The sequence below is a fragment of the Dendrobates tinctorius genome, unplaced genomic scaffold, assembly GCF_039654945.1.
Source record: "Dendrobates tinctorius isolate UK_male_01 unplaced genomic scaffold, ASM3965494v1 ptg000308l, whole genome shotgun sequence".
Taxonomy (NCBI): Eukaryota; Metazoa; Chordata; class Amphibia; order Anura; family Dendrobatidae; genus Dendrobates; species Dendrobates tinctorius.
The window spans coordinates 2099658-2127500 of NW_027361975.1; the positions used below are offsets into that span (position 1 = coordinate 2099658).

Here is a 27843-nt window from a genome sequence, read left to right on the forward strand (position 1 = left end):
TGATCCTGTCTTATCCGTCTCCAGCTTCATAACTGATCTATACCCATCATTATAACACCACTACATGATGATAATGAGATGACTGATGAAAAGTCTTTTCTACAGAACATGAGACACATATTATAAGACAGAGGCAGCCTATAATAAGGCCTAGTAGCCAATAGGAAAACTGCAAGATTTCAAAATAATTTTTTAATATAGAAAATTAGATGGACACTTTTTGATACCTTGAACATGGAAAATGACCCATTGTTTAAAGCAAATTTTTAACTATGAATTAATTTAGAAATGTCACTTAAGTCCTTACCAGAAAGTAGAGTTTCAGGCTTCTTCTTGATAAGGTCCTTGGAGATGCTCTCCTGAGTATCTTCAGAAACCTCAACATTTTGAGGCCCTGAATCTTCATCTTCATTCTCTGTGTCTCCATCCTCTACTGAGCGAACTTGTATTTCGTGTCCTATACTTTGGCACAAACCCTCATCGGTTACTCTTACTTGGTCCTGCTGCTTTTCAGACACACTGCTTTTCATTGACCATTCATTTCCAGGGGTCACCTGTAGTTTGTCTTCAGATGTTAGCTCCGTTATTCTCCCGGTATCATTATATTGCTCAGATTGAACATCAACACAACTTGTATGATTCCTGGACTGGTTCCCTTGTAAGCTTTCCTGTACAGCAGCATTGTGTGGTTCTCTCTCAGTTCCCTGTAGGCTTATTCTGTTTTCTGAATTATTAACAGGTCCTTCCTCTATTGTCATCTTAGACACATTCTCCTGCCCCATAGTGCTGTTTTGGTCCATGGATGAAAGGTCTGTAATATCTTCCTTTTCATTATTACTTTCAAAGGCTGCACGTGGATCCCAATGAAACTGATGCTCTTTTTTGCAACCCCATAAAAGAACTGGTGTTTCAGAGACCACCACTGAACATGGTTGTGCCAAGATGGTGGGGGGAGAATTGCAGTTTCTGCCATGTTGGTGACATAAGAAAGCCAGATGATCAAGAGAAGGAACAGGTACAGAAAGCAGTGTAATTGGTTTGGGAACTATACAAAAAGAAAAAAAGCAAATTAGAAAAACAGTATAGCAAGAGGAGTTATTCAGGATACTAGCATGTTTGCAGAATTACCGTACTTTTAAAACATCTTTGTATCTAAGGATTCAGTTTGCTTTAAGATTAACGCATTAATGACAAACCCTATTTATACACATGCCCATATTTTTTAAATCAAGTATATGTCCTTTTACGCATTAATTTATGATGCCAACACGAGCTGAGCTTGCATATCTGATAGATAATGACTGTCTTAGACAGCCAGCATATGCCTCTAACAGGAGCAAATGAAGCTAAACTCCGTCCATTGCATGATGATAATGAGATGACTAATGAAAAGTCATTTCTACAGAACATGAGACGCATATTACAACACAGTAGCAGCCTATAATAAGGCCTAATAGCCAATAGGAAAATTTCAAAATAATTTCTTAATATAGAAAATTAGAATTACCTTGAACACAGAAAATGACCCATTGTTTAAATCAAATTTTTAACTATGAATTCATTTGTGAATGTCATTTAAGTCTATTAACCCCTGATAATTGTAGACAGTGGCATCTATAGCGCGCGATCTGTAGAATGCACGCAATTTAAGGGTTTAACAATGCAATCACAGGGTTAAGGGGGGTTGCAATGGCAGCTGGGGGCCTGCTGAAAACCCTTATGCCTGCTTTGATAGTGCTCCTATGAAGACCAGTCACAGGCTAGCCTTCATAGGAGACCGTGATATTTGCTGTAATACCATGGTATTACGGGTATATACTATAGGCGATGAGACAACTACAGGTTAAAGTCTGGTAAGGGGACTAAAAAATAGCATTAAAAAGAATAAAAAGAAAAAAAAAATATTATATATATATATATATATATATATATACACACACACACAGTTGTGCTCAAAAGCTTACATACCCCTGCAGAATTTTTGCTTTCTTGGCCTTTTTTCGGAGAATATGATTGACTAGATTATGGCCCGATGCTATCGCATCAGGAGGATGCGATAGCATCACACCTCTTGCCATGTTAACCCTCAACACACACACTCCTCTCACCTTTCACCATCTCCACTCACTCTCACTCCACATACGACCCCTTCTCTCACTCCGTCTCTCATACTCACGCCGTCATCGCCGCTGCTCCACGATACCCGACATCTACTTCCGCCAGCGCCATCCTGGATCCAGACGTTGTCCTCGCCGGCGACATGTTCTTGCGGCGACGCCATTTTGGATCCGCGAAATCCAGCGATAGTCAAGATGGCGTCGCCGCAAGAACTCATGGTTAGTGGTTGAGTGTAGCCATTTATTGTCAAACTACTGTGTTTTCTATTTTTAAATCATAATGACAATCCTATTTTTATCTCTCTTTCAACCTCCGTATGGACCGACATCGGAGGGTCCCCCAATGACGACATGTCGGGAGTCACTTCCATAAGCATACACTCCCGGTCCTTCCACGCTTTCAACAAATTTACGTGATATAACTGTTCGGGTTTCCTTTTCAGTTTACTTCACCCACTTTTTCACGAACTTCAAACAGCCCTTGCCACTTGGCCATAAGTTTGCTTTCAGTGGGGGGAACTAAAACCAACACTCGAACTCCTGCTTTAACGGAGCGGGCTGTGACCTTTTTGTTATATATGCGGCCTTGCGCTGCCTGAGCACCCATCAAGTACTCTTTTACAATAGCCTGACCGCTGCAATTCGGTCCTGCATAGTGACCGCGTGCTCAACGACACTTTTATGTGGCGTAGGTTCCTGCTCCCACGTCTCTTTGGCTACGTCCAACAGATCCCTAGGATGTCTGCCATACAGTAGCTCAAAGGGTGAAAATCTCGTGGAAGCCTGCAGTACCTCGCGAATAGCAAACATCAAGTAGGGCAACAACATGTCCCAATCCCTTCCATCCTTGGAGACTAACTTCTTCAACATGGATTTGAGGGTTTATTAAAGCGCTCGATTAATCTGTCGGTGTGAGGGTGATACACCGACATGCGCAACTGTTTTATTATTTGAAGCTTGCACAGTTCCCTCATCACCTTGCACATAAAAGGAGTCCCCTGATCAGTGAAGTTCCCCTTTGGTAGCCCCAAGGCGATAGAACATGGCAAACAACTCCTGGGCACCAGTGGACTTCAGTAGTTCGTGGTGGATGAGGTTAGTTGTCACTCCGGACATGTATCACAAGACCTCTGGACCTCAGTGTAGACACCAGGCCAAAAAACGTTGCAGTATGCGCTCCTGCTTCTTTTTCGTCCCCAAGTGCCCTCCCAGCATGTGAGTGTGAGCCATGTCGAGCACCACCCAACGGTAGGATTGGGGCACCACCAGTTGTTCTACCACCTCATCCCAGATTTTATCAACCCTGTAGAATAAGTAGAAAAAAGCTACTGATCACAACCACAGGGATCACCACAAAAATTACAAATTTTTATTATTGCAGAAAAAACAGACCATATCTAAAAACATTAAAAGTCATGAAATGACATGCAAAGAAACACACAAGGCCTATGATAGGGCCAACAAAGTTCACCCTGTAACATGAGAGCCAATACAAAAGTGCAGAACAAAATACATGTAAAACATGCAATAGCATTACAATCATATAATCCAAAATTGTTCCTGTTAAATACATGAACCACAAATTAAATAGGCCATAAAAAGTCAATAAAACAGGCCTAAAAGATGATGGAAATATATGGAGAGGAATGGCATGTTAGTACCCTGCACTGGTAAGCCACGTGAAAGCCATACCTAAAAAATACACATGCTCAGAGGGGCAGGAAAATGCTGATATCTATAGGTGAGGTCATAAATGCAAACGCCAAAAAGGCTAAAGCGTGCAAACACAGCACATGAATCCTGCCTCAATCATCTGAGAGTGAAAGCGCTCACATGTGGAGGAACCTGTGGAGTGGCGTTTGCATTTGTTATGACCTCACCTATAGGTATCAGCATTTTCCTGCCCCTCTGAGCATGTGTATTTTTTAGGTATGGCTTTCACGTGGCTTACCAGTGCAGGGTACTAACATGCCATTCCTCTCCATATATTTCCATCATCTTTTAGGCCTGTTTTATTGACTTTTTATGGCCTATTTAATTTGTGGTTCATGTATTTAACAGGAACAATTTTGGATTATATGATTGTAATGCTGTTGCATGTTTTACATGTATTTTGTTCTGCACTTTTGTATTAGCTCTCATGTTACAGGGTGAACTTTGTTGGCCCTATCATAGGCCTTGTGTGTTTCTTTGCATGTCATTTCATGACTTTTAATGTTTTTAGATATGGTCTGTTTTTTCTGCAATAATAAAAATTTGTAATTTTTGTGGTGATCCCTGTGGTTGTGATCAGTAGCTTTTTTCTACTTATTCTACAGTGTTGTTTATACAGATCATAGGTGTATCCCACATTCTTATTTAGTGGTGCCCTCCCATTTTCAATTTATTAGATTTTATCAACCCTGTACAGTAAATCCTGGTTGATCGCCATCTGTGGGAACACCATCTCCGCACCCGCTTGCTGAGCCACCCCTTTTACCTTGATTACTTTTTCCTGGGCCCGGGTCAGAGTGGGATCCTGGAGCTGAGCTCTCCCGAACTTACCAGGGGACACTTCCAGCTTGGGGATCGGTGGGGTCACCTCGACCTCTCCTGCCAATATCTCTAAGGGAAATCTATCAGGGTTACACTCTGTCCCTAGGTATGCAACCCCTACAGCAGGTATCCCTGACTCGGGATCTTTGGATTCTGCACCCGAAATACCATGTATCCTGGGAGGGTTAACCCTGGTCTCCCACAGGGACCAGAACAGGGGTAAGTCTCTTCCCAATACAGTCCCATATAGAAGAGTCTTTACCACTCCTACATGTTTTCTCTCTCCACATGGGGTGGAAAACATAACCTCCGCAGTCGGGTACTCTCAGAGCTCCCTATGTATGCACACCACCCCCCACCTTCCATCCATTTGGATTGTCCCCAGCAACCAGGGACCCATCTAACAGAGTTTACAAGCTCCCTGAGTCCAAGAAAGCGTCCATCTGGTACCAATTAACGAGTACCTTGCACAGCTGGGGTTCGGTACCAGCAGGGCCTGTAGTGGCAGTGCAGACTGGCTGGCAAACTTGGACACACGGCGCGTATACCCGCAGTCCATAGGTTCTGCTGTTAGGGGACAGTTGGCAACCACATGTCCAGGCCCTTGGTATCGCCAATACTTAACAACTGCAACACGAGGGGATCTTGGGGACAATTTAGGGGACACGGGTCTGTTGTCACTTTCCTTCTGAATATTCCCTCAGTACAGGCATGATTGTTGTGAGCTCATTTTCTCCTTCACCTTTGATGTCCGATGAACTCCCTCTGCTGGTGAAAGGAGGTGGTGAAACTGATTTGGATGGGAGAAACCTGTCACCTGAACAGGTGGATTGCGATTGGACATCCGGAATCTGAGTGGATATAAGGCAGCCGACGCCCTGTAGGGTTGCTGGTGATTTCTCTGCTCTGAGCTCCGACCTCCAGTTCAGTTCCTGTCTTCTAAAGCTAAGTTTTGCTGTTATTGTTCCATGAGATTATGTCTGATTTGCTTAGTTTTGTGTTCTGCCAGCCCCGGCTGGGGCTCTGCTGAATTTCCATTTTTGTCCCTGATCGGTTAAATCTCTTTTGCTCTGTCTTCAGAATATATCGCAGTGCTGATTTGGGATTTTGAAGTCTAGTGACTTCAGGGCCGTTTTTCCTATAAGACGTGTTGGGACATTTTTGGTAGGGTTTTTGCGGATTGCAGCCAGCATCTTTTCTGTCCTTTCCTATCTAGTTAGTTGGGCCCCATCGTTTGCTCTGCCTGTCTTTCTGTCTGTGTTTGTGTTTTCATCTGTTTTCACCGACAATACATGTTGGGGGCTGTCTATTGCTTTGGGGTCTGCTCTGGGGCAGTTTAGATTTCCCCTTTCTTTCTTTAGGCTTATTTAGTTCTCCGGCTGTGAAGAGGACCACCGTAGGAATGCTCCACGGCTACTGTTAGTTGTGAATAGGATCAGGGGTCTACAATCCGCTAGCTACCAACCTCTCCGGTTTTCTGGACTTAGCTTTCATTTTTGTTTTTTCCTCCTCCGGTGACTCATTCATAACACATGATCCGTATTGGCCCCGGTGGAAGGTCATGGACTTTTCACAGGCTCCTGAGCTCACGTGGCCTTACGCGACAGCCAAAGTGGAGCAGTGTCCCGTATAAAGTCCTGAGTGGCTGTATACTGCTCAATCAGGCCTACCACCTGGTCCAGAGTGCCCGGGTCCCATTGCCCCACCCAATGCTGTATGGCTGCTGGCAGAGCACTCACCAGCCGGTCGACCACCACCCTCTCTACCATCTGGAATGGGGATAAGGTCTCAAGCTGGAGCCATTTTTTAAAGGGAATCTGTCACCCTTTTTTTGGACTATCAGCTGCCAGCACCAACATCAGGGGCTTATCGACTTATCTACAGCATTCTGCAATGCTGTAGATAAGCCCCCGATGTAACCTGAAAGATAAGAAAAACGAGTTAGATTATACTCACCCAGAGGGGGCGGTCTGGTCCGATGAGTGTCGCGGTCTGATCCGGTGCCTCCCATCTTCATGCGATGCTGTCCTCTTTTTCCCTTCCTGTCATGGCTCCGGCACAGGCGCAGTGCTCTTCCCTGTTGAGGGCAGAGCAGAGTCCTGCAGTGCGCAGGCGTCGGGAGACGTCTGGCGCCTGAGCACTGCAGTATTCTGCTCTGCCCTCAACAGGGCAGAGCAGTGCGCCTGTGCCGGAGCCACTACAGGAAGGGAAGAAGAGGATTACATCGTATGAAGATGGGAGGCGCCGGACCGGACCGTGACACCCATCGGACCGGACCGCCCCCGACGGTGAGTATAATCTCATGTGTTTTTCTTATCTTTCAGGTTACATCGGGGGCTTATCTACAGAATGCTGTAGATAAGCCCCTGATGTCAATGACGGCTTGGAAAAGGACCACTGGAACACCCGTTGGGCCTGCACATATGTATTAACCGCCAGTCTGGCAAGGACCTCACCTTTTAGCTTCCCATAGTCCAGGGCATCATCCCAACTGACATCCAGGTAGGCCTTCTGAGCATCTCCCATCAGGAAGGGGGCCACTACTTTAGCGCACTGGGTCACCGGCAAGCTCTCCCGCTCTGCAGTGCATTCGAAGACTTCCTCAGGCGCCATCTTCCTCAGTGCAGCAAGACAGATCAAGACCTCACCAGAGCCAGCTAAACACGCCAAAGGTAAGTAGTATAACTGGCACTGCACACAGACTGCAGCACAGATATATAGTACACCTGACACAGGAGCAAGGCAGGGAAAATTAACCCCTGACCAGGAAAGCAGAGACAAGCCAAAAACCCGGCCTGGATCATGACACCAGTTCTCCTGTCGCACTGCCACAAAGCCCCTTAAAATTTGTTCCAAAGATTGATTTGTCCTCTCAGTCTGACCATTGGGTTTCAGTGTGATAAGCAGATGAAAATGACAAGTCAATCCCTAGTTTACTGCAAAAAGCCCTCCAAAATTTAGAGACAAATTGTACTCCCCAAAAGACACAATGGTCAGAGGGATCCCATGTAGCCTTACAATATGAGAAATAAACAACCTGGAGAGTGTCCCTGCATTAGGTAATCTTGACAAAGGAACAAAATGCGCTTGTTTGCTGAATCGATCAACTGCCACCCAAATAGCAGTTTTCACATCAGACAGACAAATCTGTAATGAAATCCATGGACACATGAGTCCAGGGTCTTTCAGGAATAGGCCATGGAGCCAATTCCCCAGCCGTCCGGCTATGATTGACTTTGGCGCGTGCGCAGACTTTACAAGCTGATATAAAATCTTTAATATCATTATGCATGGACGGCCACCAAAAAAGTCTAGCAAACAGCTTTCCTTGTGGCAGTAACCCCAGGATGACCACTTAAAACAGAATGAAATTCCTGTAAAATCTGCAATCTTAGGTACACAGTCACAAATAATTTGGACTCCGGAGACGTGGAAAGAGTCAATGACTGGGCTTTACAAATCTCCTCTTCCAATTCTGAGGTTACCATAGATACCGCAGGAGTAATGGAGGATGGGGGTTTTGGAGGAGAAATGAAATCTAGACTATGAGATAAAGCATTAGCTTTCACATTCTTAGACCCAGGCCTGAATGTAATAGAAAAATTAAATCGAAAGAAAAAAAAAACATTTGGCCTGTCTAGGTGTTAACCTTCTAGCCGATTCAACGTAAGCTAAATTCTTGTGATCCATGATCACCGTAACTGGATGAACCACCCCCTCCAAAAAATGCCTCTGGAGCGCCCGCTGGGGCCCGCAGGGTACTCGGTACCGGGCCGTTCACTCCTCAAAGGGAATGTTGCGGTGGCAGTGACCCGGTCCGTGGCCCCGGGCATCCATGCAAAAATGGTGTAATGAAATTAAAGGAAAAGGGGATTTTAAAAAGGGAAAATGTTTGTGACACCACCTGTGGTTTGTGGTCAGAGGGCCCCACCACTGCAATGCAGATCCTCTGGGACTGGTGGTGAGGCAGCAGAGTTGGTATAGCTCCCCACAGGTGGAGCCGAGTCCCAGGGCAGAAGTAGTATGTTAAAGATAGTAATTATGTAGTATTTGGCAAGGAGTGCTGAGTGGGTGTTGTAGGAAGAACTTGAAAGGACACAGTCAGATGCTATTTCCAAAGCTTTACTCACAATTCTGGTGCGCACAGATGCCCGCTTGGTGTTGTGTCCTCCAGGTGAGGGGTCCAGCAGACTCTCAGGTAGATCAGGATTCACCTTCCCAGGACTCCCTTCAGTATACACCTTTCCTGGTCGTCTCACTGTGTCGGCTGACCGGCTGACCGCCTCTCCTGCCCAACACCTCACAGTCAGTGTCCCAAGCCAGCAGATGCGGACCCTGTCGGGTAACGTCCTCTCTGCGTTCCCATGCTCCTATATGGCTGCCTTTTCAGTGAAGATAAGTGTGACTTGTTCCAAGACACCTACAGGTGCCCCTGCCTTTGGCTTGCTAGTTGAGTCTGATGATTTCTCCACTAGGCTAGGGGGCCGGTACCCCACTGCAACCTCTTCCATCCACCCAAAGCTAGTTGGCGTGGAATGATCCCCACGGCCAGTATGGTCGCTGTGCCGTGCCTCTAGGACCCCTTCTGTCCTCCTGGGAGCTTCCTTCTCCCTCTTCACTTCTTCTCTAACTTTCCTGTCAGCACTCTAACTGACCAGTCCTGTCAGCTCCTTCCTCCAGCTTTCCCTCCTGCTAACCGACTCCTTCAGCTACTTCTCTGTTCAGCCTAACCTCCTAAGCTCCTCCCCTACTCCTACTCACTCCACCCACCTCCCACCACCCTTTTCTACCCAGCAGGAAGAGACGGAAGAAACTGCTACTGTATTGTGTGTGGGATGCAGGTGTTAGAGTCCTGGGTGGTGCTCCCTCCTTACCTGAGAGTGGGGTACCACACCTCTGGGTGAGGTGCAGTACCTCTGTGGCGACTGAACCCTCAGGGGCGCCACACCACCATTCCTCAAAGGCCAATTTGACAGCAAGTAACTACCAATTACCCACATCATAATTTCTCGCTGCCGGTGAAATTTTTTCTTAGAAGAAAAGCACATGCACGCTGGTTAGTCAGAGTTTTGGGCCCCTGCAATAAGACTGCCCCCACACCGATCTCCAAAGCATCCACCTCCACAATGAACAGTTGTTGAAGATCAGGCTAGATCAGAATGGGTGCTGACATAAAACACTTTTAATCTTTCAAAAGCCCTGAAAGCACACAGAGAGCAAATCATGAGATTTGCCCCCTTACGTGTAAGGTCAGTAAGTGGTTTAGCAATCTGTGAAAGCCCCTTAATAAATTTTCTGTAATAGTTGGCAAATCCCAGAAAACGCTGCAAAGCGTTAAGATCACAAGGTTGAACCCAATCAATTATGGCCTGCACCTTCCCAATGTCCATAGTAAACCTTTCTGCTGACAAGACAAACCCCAAGAAAGATTTCTGGCATAGAAAAAAAACACATTCTCTAATTTAGCAAACAGAGAGTTCTCCCTCAGTCTCTGTAACATGTTCCGGGTGAGTGTCCAAGTCTGGCGAGAAAATTAAAATGTTGTCGAGGTATATTACAACAAATCTTCCAATGCAATCAGAAAATAGAATTAATAACATTTTGAAACACAGAAAGTGCACATTAGATAATCCAAAAGGCATGACATGGTTTTAAAAAAAAAGACCCTCAGACGTTAAAAACGCAGTCTTTCCACTCATCAACCTTGCGGATGCGTATCAAATTGTAAGCACCTCTAAGATCAAGTTTAGAAAACACTCTGGCCCCCAGAAGCTGATTGTATAGGTCGGGGATAAGTGGAAGTGAGTGTTTTTAACCGTGATCTTGTTTAGTTCTCGGAAATCAAGCCAAGGACAGAGACTCTCATCTTTCATTTTAACAAAGAAAAACCCAGCAGCTATAGGGGAGGAGGAAGGACTGATATGACCCTTCCGTAATCTTTCGTTAACATATTCTTTCATGGTGGCTCATTCAGGCCCCAACAAATTATAAAGGCGAGCTTTTGGCAACAGGAATAAGATCAATAGCACAATCATAGGGATGATGGGGAGGTAGTATCTCCGCCTCTTTTTCTGAGAACACATCTCCGAAGTCCTTCAGGTACCCCGGAAGACCCTCCAGACTAGCAGAGCATATTTGAACATTTTTTAGACTTTTTTTTTAACACTTGGGGCTCCATTTCACAATTGCCTTCTGACACGAATCAATAACTGGATTGAGAATCTGCAGCCATGGAAACCCCAGTACCAATCCAGCACTTAATTTATCCAACACAAAACAGGAGATGTATTCAGAGTGGAGAGCTCCCACTTGGAGAGTGAAATCCACCGTTGCTCTCTTGACCACATTGTGAGCTAACGGTATCTTGTCAAGAGTGATGACATGAATGGGTCTTTCCAATCTGTCTCTAAGCCTTACTTCAGATCCAGTACCGAATCAATAAGGTTAGCAGCAGACCCACAGTCAATGAACGCCAAATGTTGATAACACCTGGTTCTCGAAGGAAATCACTGAATTCATCAGTACTTTATCAGAGGAAGAAAAAGGTCCCTGGGAGTCTGGGTGACCTCCTTGGCCTTCACCCAGACTCAGATGTTCTCTCGATAGTCTGATAGCTTGAGGACGAGTTTGGCAATTCTTAAGAAAATGGGCAGCATGGTGGCTCAGTGGTTAGCACTGCAGCCTTGCAGCGCTTGGGTCCTGGGTTCAAATCCCACCAAGGTCAACATCTGTAAGGAGTTTGTATGTTCTCCCTGTGTTTGTGTGGGTGTCCTCCGGGTTCCCCGGTTTCCTCCCACACTCCAAAGACATACTGATAGGGAATTTAGATTCATTCGTATGGCATGAGTCATGGCCTCCGTCAGAGAACAAGGGGCGTCATGGAGACCAGAGCATCCTTGAGTGTCTCGGAAAGGCCTCTTTGGAACTGGCACCTGAGAGCAGCATCATTCCATAGAACTTCTGTGGACCACTGCCAGAACTCAGTACAATAGTCTTCAGCTGTGCCTATACTTTTGTGGTTTCCTTATGAAGAAGTCATAGTACTTCGAAACGCATTGAATAAAGCCACTTTTTCATCTGAATATCCATTTGGACTTTTATCTTTCAAGCAGTGCGGAGTTAATCCATCTTTTTATCCCACTTTTTTTTTTACTCTGGCAGGTTCGTGATCTTAGTCTCCACGACCTGGATTCTGTCGAGTTTGTCATATATCAGACCTAAGCTGTCAAAAAAGGCATCAACGGAAAACCATTCTGGGGCTTGTGGGGATAAAGAAAATGCCCAGGTCTGAGTAGGGACATGATTATTCCCAAACGCTGGAACTCCTCCCCTGACAACCGGGAGCGCAGGGTAAGAAATAACTTACAGCTCTCCCTGAATACCCTAAACTGGTCTTTCCCTCCCAAAAATATGTATCGGGGAGGGATAAAACAGGTTCGGGAGAGACCAACTGTACATCAGAGGGTACTGATGTCACAGCCACTGCCACAGGGGGGGCTATGGGAAGTCATCAAGTTATTTATCTGACCCTGCAACTGATATTGCAAAGACTTCAGACTTTGGCAATCCTTCTCCAGATCCTGAGTTATCCGCATCAAATTCGGTACCTGGTCACAAAACATGCGAACAGGATCCATACTGGCGAAAAAGAAAAACGTAGTAGCCGGAAGTAATATGATGCTAGTCACTTCTCATGGCCAAGCCGTGAGTCAGAGCGGTCAAGGAGTTCAAGGTAAGAAGCCAGGAGGGTACGTCATAAACAGAAGGAAGAGACAAAAGCATAGTCAGGTAATGTTCCGAGGTCAGAGTACTGGGAGGATAACGGATCAGAGCTGAAGGGGTTAAACTTTCGGATAGTCAGAACGAAGTCCAAAATCAGGCAACAGATCAAGCAAACAGAACACAAGACACAGGAGAGCACAAACCTCACAAGATGAATGTATGTCTGGCAGTGGTCTGAGAGAAGCTGCTCAGTTAAGTAGGCATTGCAATTACCCGGGATAGTGAACACCTGAGGCAGTCGACGCCTCCGAGTCACAGATTGGCTAGTCAAGTTGTCAATCAATATACTGACAGCTCAGCATGCCCCTGTACCAGATTGGATGGCCATGCTGTCCATCAAAGTACTGACCGCTTCAGCACGCCCCTGTCCCGGATTGGACGGCCGAGCTGTCAGTAACTGAATCCTAGTCACCCTGAAGGGTGGAACCGTGACAGAGGCACTTGAAGAAAAATGAGATGCACGGTCGAGTCGCCATAAGAAAGCCATTACTGCGCAAATGCCACAAAGTATCTCTCCTACAATACGCAAAACAGCAAGCCAAAACTCAAAACTTTTGGAACAAGGTAATTTGGAATGATGAGACCAAAATTGAACTTTTTGGCCACAACTATAAACGTTACATTTGGAGAGATCAACAAGGCCTATATGAAAGGAACACCATTCCTACTGTAAATCACGGATGTGGATCGCTGATGTTTTGGGGATGTGTGAGCTACAAATGCACAGGAAACTTGGTCAAAGATGAATGCAGCACGCTGTCAGCAAATACTCCAAGTAAATTTGCAATCATCAGCCCGTAAACTGCGCATGGAATGTACTTGGACGTTCCAACATGACAAGGATCCAAAACACAAGGCCAAGTCAACCTGTCATTGGCTACAGCAGAACAAAGTGAAGGTTCTGGAGTAGCCATCTCAGTCTCCTGACCTCAATATCATTGAGACACTCTGGGAAGATCTCAAGTGCGCAGTTAATGCTAGACAGCCCAGGAATTTACAGGAACTGGAGGCTTTTTATAAAGAGTGGGCAGCTTTACTATCTGAGAAAATAAAGAACCTCATCTAAAACTGCCACAAAAGACTTCAAGCTGTCACTGATGATAGAGGGAGCAGTACACGGTATTAAGAAATGGGGTATGTAAATGTTTGATTAGGGTCATTTGGATGTTGTCATTATTATTTAAAAAGAGAAAATCCCATCTGCATTGTATTATGGTACCAGTTTGTTGACTTCAAAAGCAGAGAGGGAAATCCCATTCACTATGCTGTCAAAGCTGGTTGCTGCGAGTTTGACGCTGCATAAATATGCAGAGCCAAACCAGCAGTAGTTCCTGAGCGTGGGCAAATAACCTTAAAGCTCATTCCTAGCATGTGTCTGATCACATGACCTGAAAGACACCTCAGCTAGTTAGGTTCTGCTGCATTCATGCAGTTTACTGATCTGCTGGTCTTGGTGGCTTTCTTTCCAGCTTTGCACTTATCAAATAAATCAGTATGAGAAAGAAGCAGAGAAAAGACTTCTCTCATTGATTGGCAAGAAAGCCATGTCAAATTTTTCCTTGATCAGAGGCTATAAGATAAAGACTTTTTTTAGCTAGCTTTTCCCTTACTAAAAAGTGCATTTTATTGTGCAAAACATGGTAATTTTTGACAACACTTTTGTAGGTCCACAGAAGATACTCAGGCAAAACAGCTGCCACAAATTCATGTAAAGAAAACTGAATAAAAAAAGTCAGGAAAAAAAAACAAAAACAGAAAACTAATTAAAAAGAATAAGTGCTTATCCACAACAGACAAGGTAGGATATTACCCTGAAATTGGCCGTTCAACCCTTAGATGCTGCATGTACATGTACGACAGATGTCGTGAAGGGGTTAATTATACAGAAAAATGTAATAGTGTAAAAAAAAAAAAAGCAAATCAAGGCAGCAAGGATTGAGACAGAGATGGTCATTGCCAAAAAAAAATGTAAAAATAATCCAAAAATATTTTTCAGCTACATAAACAGTAAAAACCTAAAAATGATAGAGTTGGCCCTATCAAAAATAGTCTGGGTGAAATGGTGGAAGAGGATGAGGGATCAGTCCTGTCAAACTAATCTAATCAGATTCTATGAGGAGGTAAGTTACAGACTGGCCCAAGGAAACAAAGTGGATGTTTTTTATCTGAACTTTTCAAAAGCGTTTGATACGGTGCCACATAAAAGGTTGGTATATAAAATCAGAAAAATGGAAATAGGGTAAAATGTGTGTAACAGAGTTAAGAACCGGCTGAGTGATAGGAAACCAGGATGGTTATTAATGAAGCACACTCAGATTGGGTTACAGTTAACAGTGGGGTAGCAAAGGGGTCAGTATTGGGCCCGCATCTTTTTAACATTACCTTTTAGGGTGGCATATAGAGGAGTAGAACATCAATATTTGCAGATGAAACTAACCTCTGCAGGGTAATCATCCAAGAGGAGGATAATTTAATATTACAGGAGGATTTATGTAGGCTATATGCTTAGGATGAGAAATGGCAAATTAAGTTTAATGTAGATAAATATAAGGTTATGTACTTGAGCAGAATAAATCAATGTATAATTATGTACTAAATTGAAGAAAAAAAATGGATAAAACCGTCACTGAAAAAGACTTGGGTTTATGGGTTAACAGCAAACTCAATTTTAGTGACCAGGTTCAGGCAGCTGCTGCCAAGGTTAAGAAAATAATGAGATGCATTAAAAAGGTATAAATCTTCATGATGAGAACATAGTGTTTCTTCTATAAAAGTCAGTAGTTAAGACACACTGAGAATACTGTGTACAATTTGGGTCTCCAATGTATAAAAATGACATATCTGAACAAGAGTCGGTGCAAAGAAGAGCAACAAAGGTTATTAAAGGGAATAGGTCAGCAGGTTTTTACTATGTAATATGAGGATAGTGTGATGTAGGGGATGAAACACTGAATTCAGGGATGTGTCTCTTACTTGGCTGTGTGCTGTTGTTTACTTACAGTGAAGGTTTTATCACCAGTATATTATCCCATCATGGACTAGGTCTCATATGACTGATAGACAGATCATGCCCCCTCTTCTGATAAGCACCTCACCGTCAATAGATAATGTAGTTAGAAAGCTGTGGTATGGGCGGGGACATGCTACATTTAAAAACTCTAATTGTATCACAATTGATGCACCCATTACACTAAGAGATACATCATTGGAATCAGGGTCTCTTTTCCTACATTATGATGTTTTCAGATGAGGTAGTAAAAGACTGGTGACAGATTCCTTCTAAACGAGTCTAGATCAACATGTTAGGCTATAGGTTGAACTTGATGGACTTAAGTCTACCTTCCACCTTATGTTGTGTCTTGTGATCTGTCTCTGATTTTGTCCTCCTGTTAGGACTATTCCTAGTACCCAACTCTCTCCACTGGCCAGAAGCTTCTCCGTGGACACACATCCAGGGGTCATTGCAGCATTGACCATTCCTGTATTGTGGTGAAAGTGGGAATACAGAAGTGTTCTCTGGAACCTAATAAAGATAGTGGCTAATATCAACGCAGTCCATGGAGGCCTGATTAAGAGTTGCCAGAACGCTAAAGTCTGCAACACCAACTTAACTACTTCCAGACCATCCAAAGACTATAAATGTAATGGAGGTCCACATATTAGTCTACAGGGAAGTTCTAAAATGTCACTGCATAGTAGAACAACTGCATAAGATTGTGCGGCTGCAGGAACAGGAAGCCGCTGTCAGACATAGCCAGACTCCCAATATGTTTTATTACCATCTCTACATTCCTGATCGCTATATACACACAGTACAGAACAAATAATTTGTACATAGTATAGAAAGCACTGACAGCGCTTCCTCCTCCAGTCCTAGTTCGCAATTCTAAATATTCTTCTATCTACTGGCTAACACGGTACAAAGATATATATCTTTCCTGTAGTTATCATCTGATCACTGGGTATAGGCAGAGGCCTGGAGATGCTCTGTAAAAATAACCCTCAAAGGTCTTTTATGACCTTATAGGGAACATAATATGTGAAATAAATAAAAACAAGCAGAAAAAATAAAGAAATAATAATAATCACACAGTCTGAATTGCTGTTTCTATCCCTACTTCTGTCAAAAATAGAACAAATGACCAATATATAAAAATAATTTCTACAGGAAGGGGAACATAATTTAACCATGAATAATCTTGAGTAGCTCCAGCTGCATAAAATTCTTCCTTTATTAGATCATGTTAAAATCAGGTAAATGGACAGACTCTCCACATGATAGCCACACGCCTGGCAGAGGCTACGCGTTTCGACCTGTGCGGTCTTTGTCAAAGCCATACTGAGCTCTATACAAGATGGTCTATATGGAAAGAGCTCACCAATAAGAAAACTTAACAAGATCATGTGACACATAATGAAAGGTCCTTTGCATACAAATAAAAAGATTTACAGATACCACATACAAACAAAACGGAGAAATCAAAAAATAAAGCAGAAAAATATATGAAATCACTGTGAATACATATTCAACAATAATGTAACATTAAATCATGCTGTTTGTTGAGACCGCTAGGAGATCTGGTGTTTAATTGGAAGATCCAAAAAGCTTCTCGGGTGAGAAGATGCCGCCTGGCATCTCCTCATCGAAATGGTGTTTTAACTTGTTCAATTCCCTGCACTCGGAGACATGAAGTATTTCTAGCGTGATGCGTTTGATACAATCCATTTTGTACACTACATTTTTAGAGTTGCAGTTGATATAGTGTTTGACTCTAAATTTTGCTGTGTTATTATTGCTAAATTCTTTGGAGACACATGCATGTTCTCAAATAATTACATCAAGTTCACTTCTAAATATGATTCCAAGAATATTTCCTTTTTGGATTTGAATTTAACTGGAGTATCAAATGTAATTTATCCTACATTGGTTGCACCTCCAGGAATCTTAAAATACGGACTAGAGAGCATCTATATGACATCAGTAACACTAACAGCTTTGGACGGAATATTTCAGCAGCAGCTAAACATTTTATGACGCATCACGCTAGAAATACTTCATGTCTCCGAGTGCAGGGAATTGAACAAGTTAAAACACCATTTCGAGGAGGAGATGCCAGGCAGCGTCTTCTCACCCGAGAAGCTTTTTGGATCTTCCAATTAAACACCAGATCTCCTAGCGGTCTCAACAAACGGCATGATTTAATGTTACATTATTGTTGAATATGTATTCACAGTGATTTTATATATTTTTCTGCTTTATTTTTTGATTTCTCCATTTTGTTTGTATGTGGTATCTGTAAATCTTTTTATTTGTATGCAAAGGACCTTTCATTATGTGTCACATGATCTTGTTAAGTTTTCTTATTGGTGAGCTCTTTCCATATAGACCATCTTGTATAGAGCTCAGTATGGCTTTGACAAAGACCGCACAGGTCGAAACGCGTAGCCTCTGCCAGGCGCGTGGCTATCATGTGGAGAGTCTGTCCATTTACCTGATTTTAACATGATCTAATAAAGGAAGAATTTTATGCAGCTGGAGCTATTCAAGATTATTCATGGTTGTTCTGACGTCTGTCTGCACGGAGCTCCAAGGTTCTGCGGTGGTTGCTGGTGAGCTGGCTAACTTTCTATATATTTTCCAACATAATTTAACCTTTTCACCCGCGAGCCTCTTTTCACCTTCCTGACCAGGTCAATTAACAATTCTGACCAGTGTCACTTTATGAGGTAATAGCTCTGGAACGCTTCAACGCATCCCACTGATTCTGAGACTGTTTGTTTGTGAAATATTGTACTTCATGTTAGGGGTAAAATTTGTTTGATACGATATGCGGTTATTTGTGAAAAAAGGGAACTTGGTGAAAATTTTCTAAAGTTTGCAATTTTCAAACTTAATTTTTATACCCTTAAAATTTTTCACATGTTTACATCAGCACAATTTTTGAAACAATTTTTTTAGGAAGGTTAGGGTTAACAGTTGACCAGTGATTTCTCATTTTTCCAACCCAAAATCATTTTTTTAGGGACCGCATCACATTTGAAGAGACTGAGGTACCGTATATACTCGAGTATAAGTCGATCTGAGTATAAGTCGACCCCCCCTAATTTTGCCACAAAAAACTGGGAGAACTTATTGACTCGAGTATAAGTCTAGGGTGGGAAATGCTCCATATATTATTCCCCCATATGGTGTCCCCATAAGAAGCTCCATAGATTGTTCCCCCATATGCTGCCCCCATAAGAAGCTCCATAGATTATTCCGCCATATGGTGTCCCCAGAAGAAGCTCCATAGATTATTCCCCCATATGCTGCCCCCATAAGAAGCTCCATAGGTTGTTCCCTCATATGCTGCCCCCATGCTGCTGCTGCATGTAAAAATAAAAAAAATGACATACTCACCTCTCCGTCGCTGGGTGTCAGATTCTCACCTGTCCTGCGTCCATGGCTGCTCACCGCTATCTGCCACATCATCAGTCAGTGACGTTCAGACTGCAGAGGGCGTGGCGCGCACTAACCACGTCACCGCACCCTCTGCTGTCTGAAGTCACTGACCGATGACAAACAGCAGCAAGCAGCCATGGACACAGGACAGGTGAGTATCGCTATACTTACCCATCCTGACGCTGTGTCTTGAGCCCCCAGCTTCTCTGCGCTCTCTCTCTTCCTGCCTTCAGCGGTCATGTGGTCATGCGCATATTCATGAGTTTTAATGAGCGGCACCACGTGACCGCTGAAGGCAGGAAGAGAGAGCACGGGGAGAAGCTGGGGGCTCAAGACGGGTAAGTATGACCTGACACATCCACCCCCTCCGACCCCCTTTGTATATGACTCGAATATAAGACGAGAGGGGGACTTTCAGCCCAATTTTTTGGGCTGAAAATCTTGACTTATATTCGAGTATATACGGTATCTATACGAAAGAAAATACCCAAAAGTGACACCAGTCAAAAAACTGCACTCCTCAAAGTGTTCAAAACCACATTCAAGAAGTTTATTAACCCTTCAGGTGCTTCACAGAATTTAATGGAACGTGGAAAGAAAACATTAAACTTTTTCCACAAAAATTTTACTTTAGACCCAATTTTTTATTTTCACAAGGGTAACAGGAGAAAATGGACCCCAAAATATCTTGTACAATTTCTCCTGAGCATGCCATTACCCAAAATGTGGAGAAAAACCACTATTTGGATGCATGGTAGGGATGGAAGGGAAGGAGCGCTATTTGACTTTTTGAATACACAGTTTGCTGTAATAATTAGCGGATGTCATGTCGCGTTTGGAAAGCCCCTGATGTGCCTAAACAGTGGAAACCCTCCACAAGTGACCCCATTTTGGAAACTAGACCCTTTAAGGAACTTATGTACATGTGTATTGAGCACCTTGAACCCCCAGATGCCTCAAACAAGTTTATAACAAAGCCATGAAATTAAAAAAAAAAAAAAAAATTCCAAGTGCGGTAAAATTGATAAGGCAGTTTTATTCATCAGGTCAGTACGAATACAGCGATACTACATTTATAACTTTTTTTTATCTTTTGGCGCATTTACACAATAAAAACTATTTTATACAAGAAAAATTATTTTTGCATCGCTTTATTCTGAGAGCGATTACTTTTCTATTGCTTCGCTGATGGAGCTGTAGGGTGGCTTGTTTTTTGCGGGACAAGATGATGTTATCAGCCGTACCATATTTATTTACATCCATCTTTTTTATCGCGCTTTATTCCACTTTTTGTTCGGCGGGATGATGGTAAAGCATTGTTTTTGCCTAATTTTTTTTATGGTGTTCACTAACGCGGTTAACTAGTGGGACAGTTTGATAGGTCAGGATTTTCCGGACACTACGATACCAAAGATGTGTAGTTTTTTTCCATAAAAATAATTATTTCTGGGTACAATATATTTAATTTTTTTTTATTATTTTGTGATTTTCTTTTTCACTATTTTTATTTCACTTTTTTTTTACTTTGTCCCACTATGGGACTTTCACTTTTTGCAGTCTGATTACTTGTAAAGCATAGAAAAGCAGCTTTGCTATGCTTTACAAACTGTCAGTGCTGCACTGACAGACAAACATGCTACATCATGCTATGAGCATGATCTAGCAAGTTTGGTAGCTCTGGTGACACAGATGTCGTCATGACAACATTGGGTTACCATAGCAACATTCAGTACCCCGCAATGACGTCGTGGGAGGGGCCGATCGGAGAGCAGAGGTGGCATCCTCCCTCTGCATGCATGCTAAGTGCTGCAATTGATATCGATTAGCGAGTTAAAGTGCCACATGCACCGCTCCTGGCACTAAGTGTCAGCTGTCAGTTGTCAGAATCAGCTGACACTCGGCGGCGATCACCCCACGCACAGCCTCCTGAGCATGGGAGATCGTTATGACATATATATACTGCATCGGTCAGTACTTCCCGACCATGGCGAGTAGGGAAGGGTTTAACCCCTTCGTGACCGGGCCAATTTTTTAAATTCTGACCAATATCAATTTATGTGGTCATAACTCTGGAATGCTTCAACAAATCCCAGAGATTTTGATAACGGTTTTTTCGCGGCACATTAGAATTTATGATAATAGTAAATTTAGATTGATATGTTTTGTGTTTATTTATAAAAGTATCAGAAACTTGACAAAAATATAAAAAAAATTGCAGTTTTCAAACTTTGAATGATTATCCCTTTAATCCAGATAGTCATACCACAGAAAAACATGAATAAACCACATTTCCCACATGTCGGCTTTACATCAGAACAATTTTTTAAACTGTAATTTATTTTGTTAGCCTTTTAGGAGGTTTAAAAATGTAGCAGCAATTTTTCATTTTTTCAAGGAAATTTACAAAATTTATTTTTTTGAGGGACCTATCCAGGTTTGAAGTGACTTGGGGTGCTATATATTGGAAAACCCCAAACGTGATACTATTTTAAAAACAGCACCCCCTGACATATTGAAAACCGCTGTAAGGTAGTTTATTAACCCTTCAGGTGATTTTTAGGAATTAATGCAAAGTGGTATAGCCGGAATGAAAAAGTGTTTGTTTACCACCTAAATGTCGCTAACTTCTGAACTGACCGCTATAGCCGGGAGACTCTAAGGCCGCTATTTGGCCATGAACAGCTATGGCAAACATCAGGACCACACAATCATGATCTCGGTGTGTCAATTAGATTAAAGTGCAAGCGCCACAATCTTTTAACCATTTATTTGATGTAGTCACTTTTGACAGCAGCAACTAAGGGGTTAAACAGATATGGACGGTGTCAACACCGATAATTTGTGATACGGCAAGTTGTCAGATATAGTGGACAGCCGAAAACTGCTGGATTGTCACCTTTATGGGGATGATATTCTCTTATATCTCAGGTCAGTATATATACGTATTGTGGTCTTGAAGAGGTGTTTTCAGTGATTCGCTGTGGTTGTAAATAAGATATTAAAAATACACACAAATTTCCTTTGATTTAGTTACATTTCCTCTCCAATATCAACAAAAAACAAATTAAAAAAACACAACAACTAGGCCCCATGTGTTATGAAAAAAGAGGCAAAACATATTTGAATATGTGAATGAGAACATTTTTTACAGCTATTAAAATTGCATGTATGAAAAAATAATGTGCTTGGTCAAGAATGTGGCAAAATGGCCAGGTGTGAACTGGTTTATCCGACTGTTTGAACACTTCAGAGAGCACAAATGTTTGCAAAACACTCATAATACTAAAAACACACATACAGTGCTATTCACCACGATTGGCACCCCTTCATTTTTTTCATAAACTGTACAATATCTTCAGAAATATATAGAAATGTACCAAAGTTATATCCTATATTAATTAGTGGTCCAAACTAATACAACAATAAAACATTGCTTTGCAACTTACATGTTGCAATTTCAACGACGAAACAGAATAAACAACATGTGCAGCAATGAATGCACCCCTAATTAATACTTGGTTGCACACACCCTGTGTACTTTTGGATGTGTGCTTTGGGTCATTGTCTTGCTGGAGGACCCATTATCTTCGACTCAAACCAAGTTTTCTTACACTGATTAGGACATTTCACGTTATAATCGCTTGATAATTCTCTGATTTCATGATTCCTGTGATACGGTCAAGGCATCCAGTACCAGACGCAGCAAAGCAACCCTACAGCATTATGGATCTTCCAGTATGCTTAACTGTTGGTAGAAAAATATTCAGAATTGAGAGTCCTCAGTGGTTGATACCTTTTAATGGCTAACTGAAAAGATGGTAACACATTGCAAGCTTTCGAGACTACTCAGGTCTCTTCATCAGGCATAGACTAATACAAAATCTGAAGAGTCACATATTTATGCACAATATAGCACAGAAAAAATGCAATAGATACAACAAGTGACGTGAAGCAGAAATGATTATGGGAGAGGGAGAAACAAATATTGGACCAGTTCATAGATAAGGAGTCTGGATGTTTTATTGTCCTCTGATTGGGGTCTCCTAATGTGTTGTGATGCCCCCACAGGGTCTTAGGAGCAAATTCCTTAATTGATGTAAAAAGACATAAATCCATGCGACACATTCATTCCAGCATTGAGAGTGTCAAAGGTCATCATAAATTTATACTCACAGACTCTTCTCTCTCTCTGAGATGTGAAGTTACCTTTCAATACCAGTAATTTCATATCCATGGTGTTGTGGTCCATCATACAAAAATGTTTTGCCACAGGTAGATCCATTCTTTTTTCTCTTGTATTAGTCTATGCCTGATGAAGAGACCTGAGTAGTATCGAAAGCTTGCAATGTGTTACCATCTTTTTAGTTAGCCATTAACAGGTATCAACCACTGAGGACTCTCAATTCTGAATATTTTTCTATCTACTGGCTAACACGGTACAAAGATATACATCTTTCCTGTAACTATTGGTAGGGAGTTCTTTTCCTAATAAGCCTTATTGCGCCATCTGTAAACAAATTGTTGCTTTGCTTTGCCAAAAAGCTTCAATTTTGTTTCATCTGTAGACAGAACATTTTCCCAGAAGGATTGTGGTTTGTCAAGGTACTCTTTGGCAAAGATCCTTTTTATGTCTTTTCTTCAGCAATGGTTTATTCCTTGGCCTTCGCCCATAAAGCTCTGCTTGGTTTAGTGTATGGTACTTGTTTTAACCCTGACCCAAGACTGTTAAATTTTGGCCGTTTGATGTAGTGTTTTTTCCACCATTCGCACCAACCTTTGAAGACATCTCTTATTTTCCTCCTTGCCCCATGTCCAGGGAGGTTCTTGATGATACCATGCCTGGCCTACTTCTTAATAACATTGCGCACTGTCGAAACTGGGATACCAAGGTCTTTGCAGATGACCTTATACCCTTTGGAAGTCTTGTATTCGCTAATAATAGCTGTTCTGATATCCTCAGACATCTTCTTTGTCTTCACAATTGTGACAAAGGAACAAGACTTACCATGCGGCTTTTAAAATACTGAAGTCATCATTCATTGGCTAATGCATGTCACATGTGCACCGACAATTAATCACAGTTGATTCTCATTTGTAAATTACCACAGGCGAGTCAAAATGTCTTTCTATACTAATTTAATGTAAATTGTGCCAATACCAGTGTCACAGCAAGTTATGTTTTTCTATTTTTCCCTCCCATTGTTTTTTGTTTTAAATTATTGTTTATCATTTGCTCTTTTGTATCTAAAGGGAACCTGTCAGCAGGATTATGCTGAGGAACCTACAGACAGGATCTATAATATCCATATATTAATTTTATTTAGTGATATAAATATGAGAAAAAAAATGTATTCCTCAAAACGGTGCTGTCAGCACCTGCGCAGTAGCATAATTCGGAACGCAATAGATGCTATTGTGCAGGCGCCACCATCAGTGCCCTTTTGCTAGAGGAAAAAAAAATTTTCCCCACCAAGATGGCGCTGGCCTAGCCTGTGCAGTAGCATCTATTGGCGATCCAATAAATGCTACTACACAGGCGCCACAGTTTGCTTTTTTTTTTTCCTCAAGAAATTTAATAAAATTTAAATAAAATGAATATATGGATAATAAAGGTCTAACCATGCTACAGGGCAGGCGTCGCCGCTGGTATCATTTTAATCAGTAGAAATACGCTAACCTGACACTGTCTGTAGGTTACTGTGCTCAATCCTACCGACAGGTTCCCTTTATTCAGTATAACGGTGCCAACCTGACAGTGTGTGTAGGTTACTGTGCACAATCCTGCTGACAGGTTCCCTTTATTCAGTATAACGGTGCCAGCCTGACACTGTAGGTTACTGTGCACAATCCTGCTGACAGGTTCCCTTTATTCAGTATAACGGTGCCAGCCTGACACTGTAGGTTACTGTGCTCAATCCTACTGACAGGTTCCCTTTAATCAGTATAACAGTGCCAGCCTGACACTGTGTAGGTTACTGTGCACAATCCTGCTGACAGGTTCCCTTTAATCAGTTTAACGGTGCCAGCCTGACACTGTGTGTAGGTTACTGTGCACAATCCTCCTGACAGGTTCCCTTTTATCAGAATAACGGTGCCAGCCTGACACTGTCTGTAGGTTACTGTGCACAATCCTACTGACAGGTTGCCTTTAATCAGTATAACGGTGCCAGCCTGACAGTGTGTAGGTTACTGTGCACAATCCTGCTGACAGGTTCCCTTTTATCAGTATAATGGTGCCAGACTGACACTGTGTGTAGGTTATTGTGCACAATCCTGCTGACAGGTTCCCTTTATCACGAGTGCTACAGTATATATCCAAAAAAACTTTCACTTGATTCATTTTTTTCAGGAGTGCCAATAACGATGAGCAGGACTGTATGCCATGATGATCTGAAGACAACAAAGAAATTAAATGATCCCCAATATAAAAAAACTGCATACAAAGAAAAAAGAAACGCCCAACAAAGATTCCTATTACCTGTCTATTGAAAGGTGATGATACAGAAAATGAGAGAGAGAGGGAGAATGAGCAAAAGAGAGAGAATGAGCAAAAGAGAGAGAGAGAGAGAATGAGCGAGAATGAGGGAGAGAGAATGAGCAAGAGAGAGAATGAGAGAGAGAGAATGAACGAAAGAGAGAGAATGAGTGAGAGAATGAGACAGAGAATGAGCAAGAGAGAGAGAATGAGCGAGAGAGAGAGAATGAGAGAGAATGAGTGAGATGTCAGGGTCCTGTCAGCGCCGGCGAACTGCCACGGCTGAACAGGGTGACTCACCCACACTGCGGGAGGGCCCGGGGTCAGATACTGCAGGAAACGCTCAGGCAGGACCTGGGATGCTGAAGGTAGCAAGCAGTGAAGGACCTACGATCATGTGACCGCAGGGGGCGGGGCTTAGCGTCCTGCTGGAGATGATTGCAGGATTCTACTACTGGGATCCTCAGTAAATACCCACCAGAAAAAATAGAGCGATCAAAATTAGTCCAAAAGACTCAGTATTAGAAAAGATAAAATGAAAACTTTATTGTAATGTGAACAGGGACAAGGAAAAGGGGGAAATTAAGTCAAAATTGACCATAGCAGCACAAAGGCGAACACCTGGGGCATACATGGGATAAAAGGACTAAAAAGGGATAAGGCATAACTAAAGCATTGTTGCAATATAGTATTGGATGATACATTGCGCCAGTCCCAAATAGTAAAGAGTGACCGAACAGGTTAAATAGATATAAACAATATCATTGTATGCAATTAGACAATAGAAAAACTTTACCTATTAGGACAGCAAGTAGAGGTCCACCCACGTATGTACCCTCCCCAACGCACGTTTCGGCAGATGGCCTTTCTCAAGGGGTGATGGGAAAGGGGAAGTGAGGGATATTTATGATAGAGTCGACCAACCACATTATGGATCACATACATGTAATCAAATAGACCAATGATATACATATGGCACAAGTACCTCCCAAAAATGGTTCCCATCACCATGGTGACATCAAACATACGCAACAAACAGCTCAATATATGACCTCCATCCATCCAAGACATTCAAAGTAGACAGATGAGTGAAACCGCCATGAATTTAATGAAATAAGCCGCACCATAATAGTATAAGGGAGCGCTACATTGCCCATGCAGCAGTATCTAATCGTGGCCTGTGCCCCGTCCCCTTACAATGATGCTGACATAGCTGCGGTCACCAGCTCCATGTCACCGGGCTCCTCCCCTAGCTAAATGTAGTGATGACGCGTCTACTCATGATGCCGCGCGCGTCGTCCCGGCAACCAAGACACAACAAACGGCGTCGGCATCACGCGCCCGTGACGTCACTAAAAGGTGACTGATCACGTGACACCAAGATGCCGAGAGCCGCCCGGCATGAGGAAGCCAGTGGCGCGCACGCATGCAGAGAGCGCGCCGATACTAACACTGAAAGATGTGATTAAGATGGTGACCACTAGGGGCAACAATGGTCATAGAGTGCCTAAGCAGAATACAATTTAACACATAAATAGATTGAGAATGCCAATGTAGCATACAATGAGCACAATATATAAAATAGACCATTTAAGTATGAGCCTTAACAATGCAACATGTATATATATATATATATATATATATATATATATATATATATATATATATATATATATATATATAGAGAGAGAGAGAGAGAGAGACAAATACATATCAAATGGACAATATTAATATGCCAACATTAGATAATAGCTAAATAATTAGCAGAGAAACCCAGATAAGGCCAGAATCTCAATAACATACTAGTGAGTAATGAAATCAACAAAATGCGTAACGCACAGAGTTAATCATAATAAGCACTATATTATTACATGACATGATGCATTATGTATCTTTCTTCACAAAAGATGGAGGTCCTCATCTTCATATGTATGTCAGAATGCCAGACGGAATGCCATTTTGAACTGCTAAATTGAGAATTTTATTCAATTGTGTTACAAATGACGTCAAGGGGTTAAACGTCAATCGTTTGTAACAGATTTTGTTATTTAATTGTCTAAGTGCCTCCTTCTCATAGAGGGACTTAGGCCAAATTACAATGTTTCCCCCTTTGTCAGCTGGCTTCACTACTACATCCGGAAGCCCCCTCAGAACGTTCAACCTCCTGTGTTCATCGTGACAAAGATTGTCCCTACCTACACCTCTTTTAAATCTTCTGCCTGAGCGAGTGTGAACGAGCTGAGTGTGACCTGAGCGTAAGTGCGAACTGTGGTAAGTGTGTGACTTGAGATTCAGTGAAGAGGTATTTGGAAAACCTATAACAAATACCTGTGTGAGTTGCTGAATTGTAAGTTGCTGAGTGCTTTCTACCTGTTCAATTTTTGGGGGGCTTGGGGGCTTGTTTAACCTATTTTTTCTCTCTACAGGGTTAATCTCTTATTTTACTATCTGTGTTTTTAAAGGTTAACTATATGGCATTTAAATCTTGAGGT

At 42.4% G+C, this 27843-nt stretch overlaps 1 protein-coding gene across 3 annotated transcripts in view; it reads right to left on the minus strand.

Moving 5' to 3' along the window:
- Positions 1-27843, minus strand: part of LOC141073612 (zinc finger protein 692-like) — a 202013-nt gene that overhangs the window by 93229 nt on the left and 80941 nt on the right. For all 3 annotated transcript variants that reach the window (XM_073560913.1, XM_073560912.1, XM_073560911.1), the window contains one exon: positions 308-1045. In XM_073560913.1, coding sequence (XP_073417014.1) covers positions 308-1045 — 738 coding nt within the window. The remainder of the gene's footprint in view (positions 1-307; positions 1046-27843) is intronic.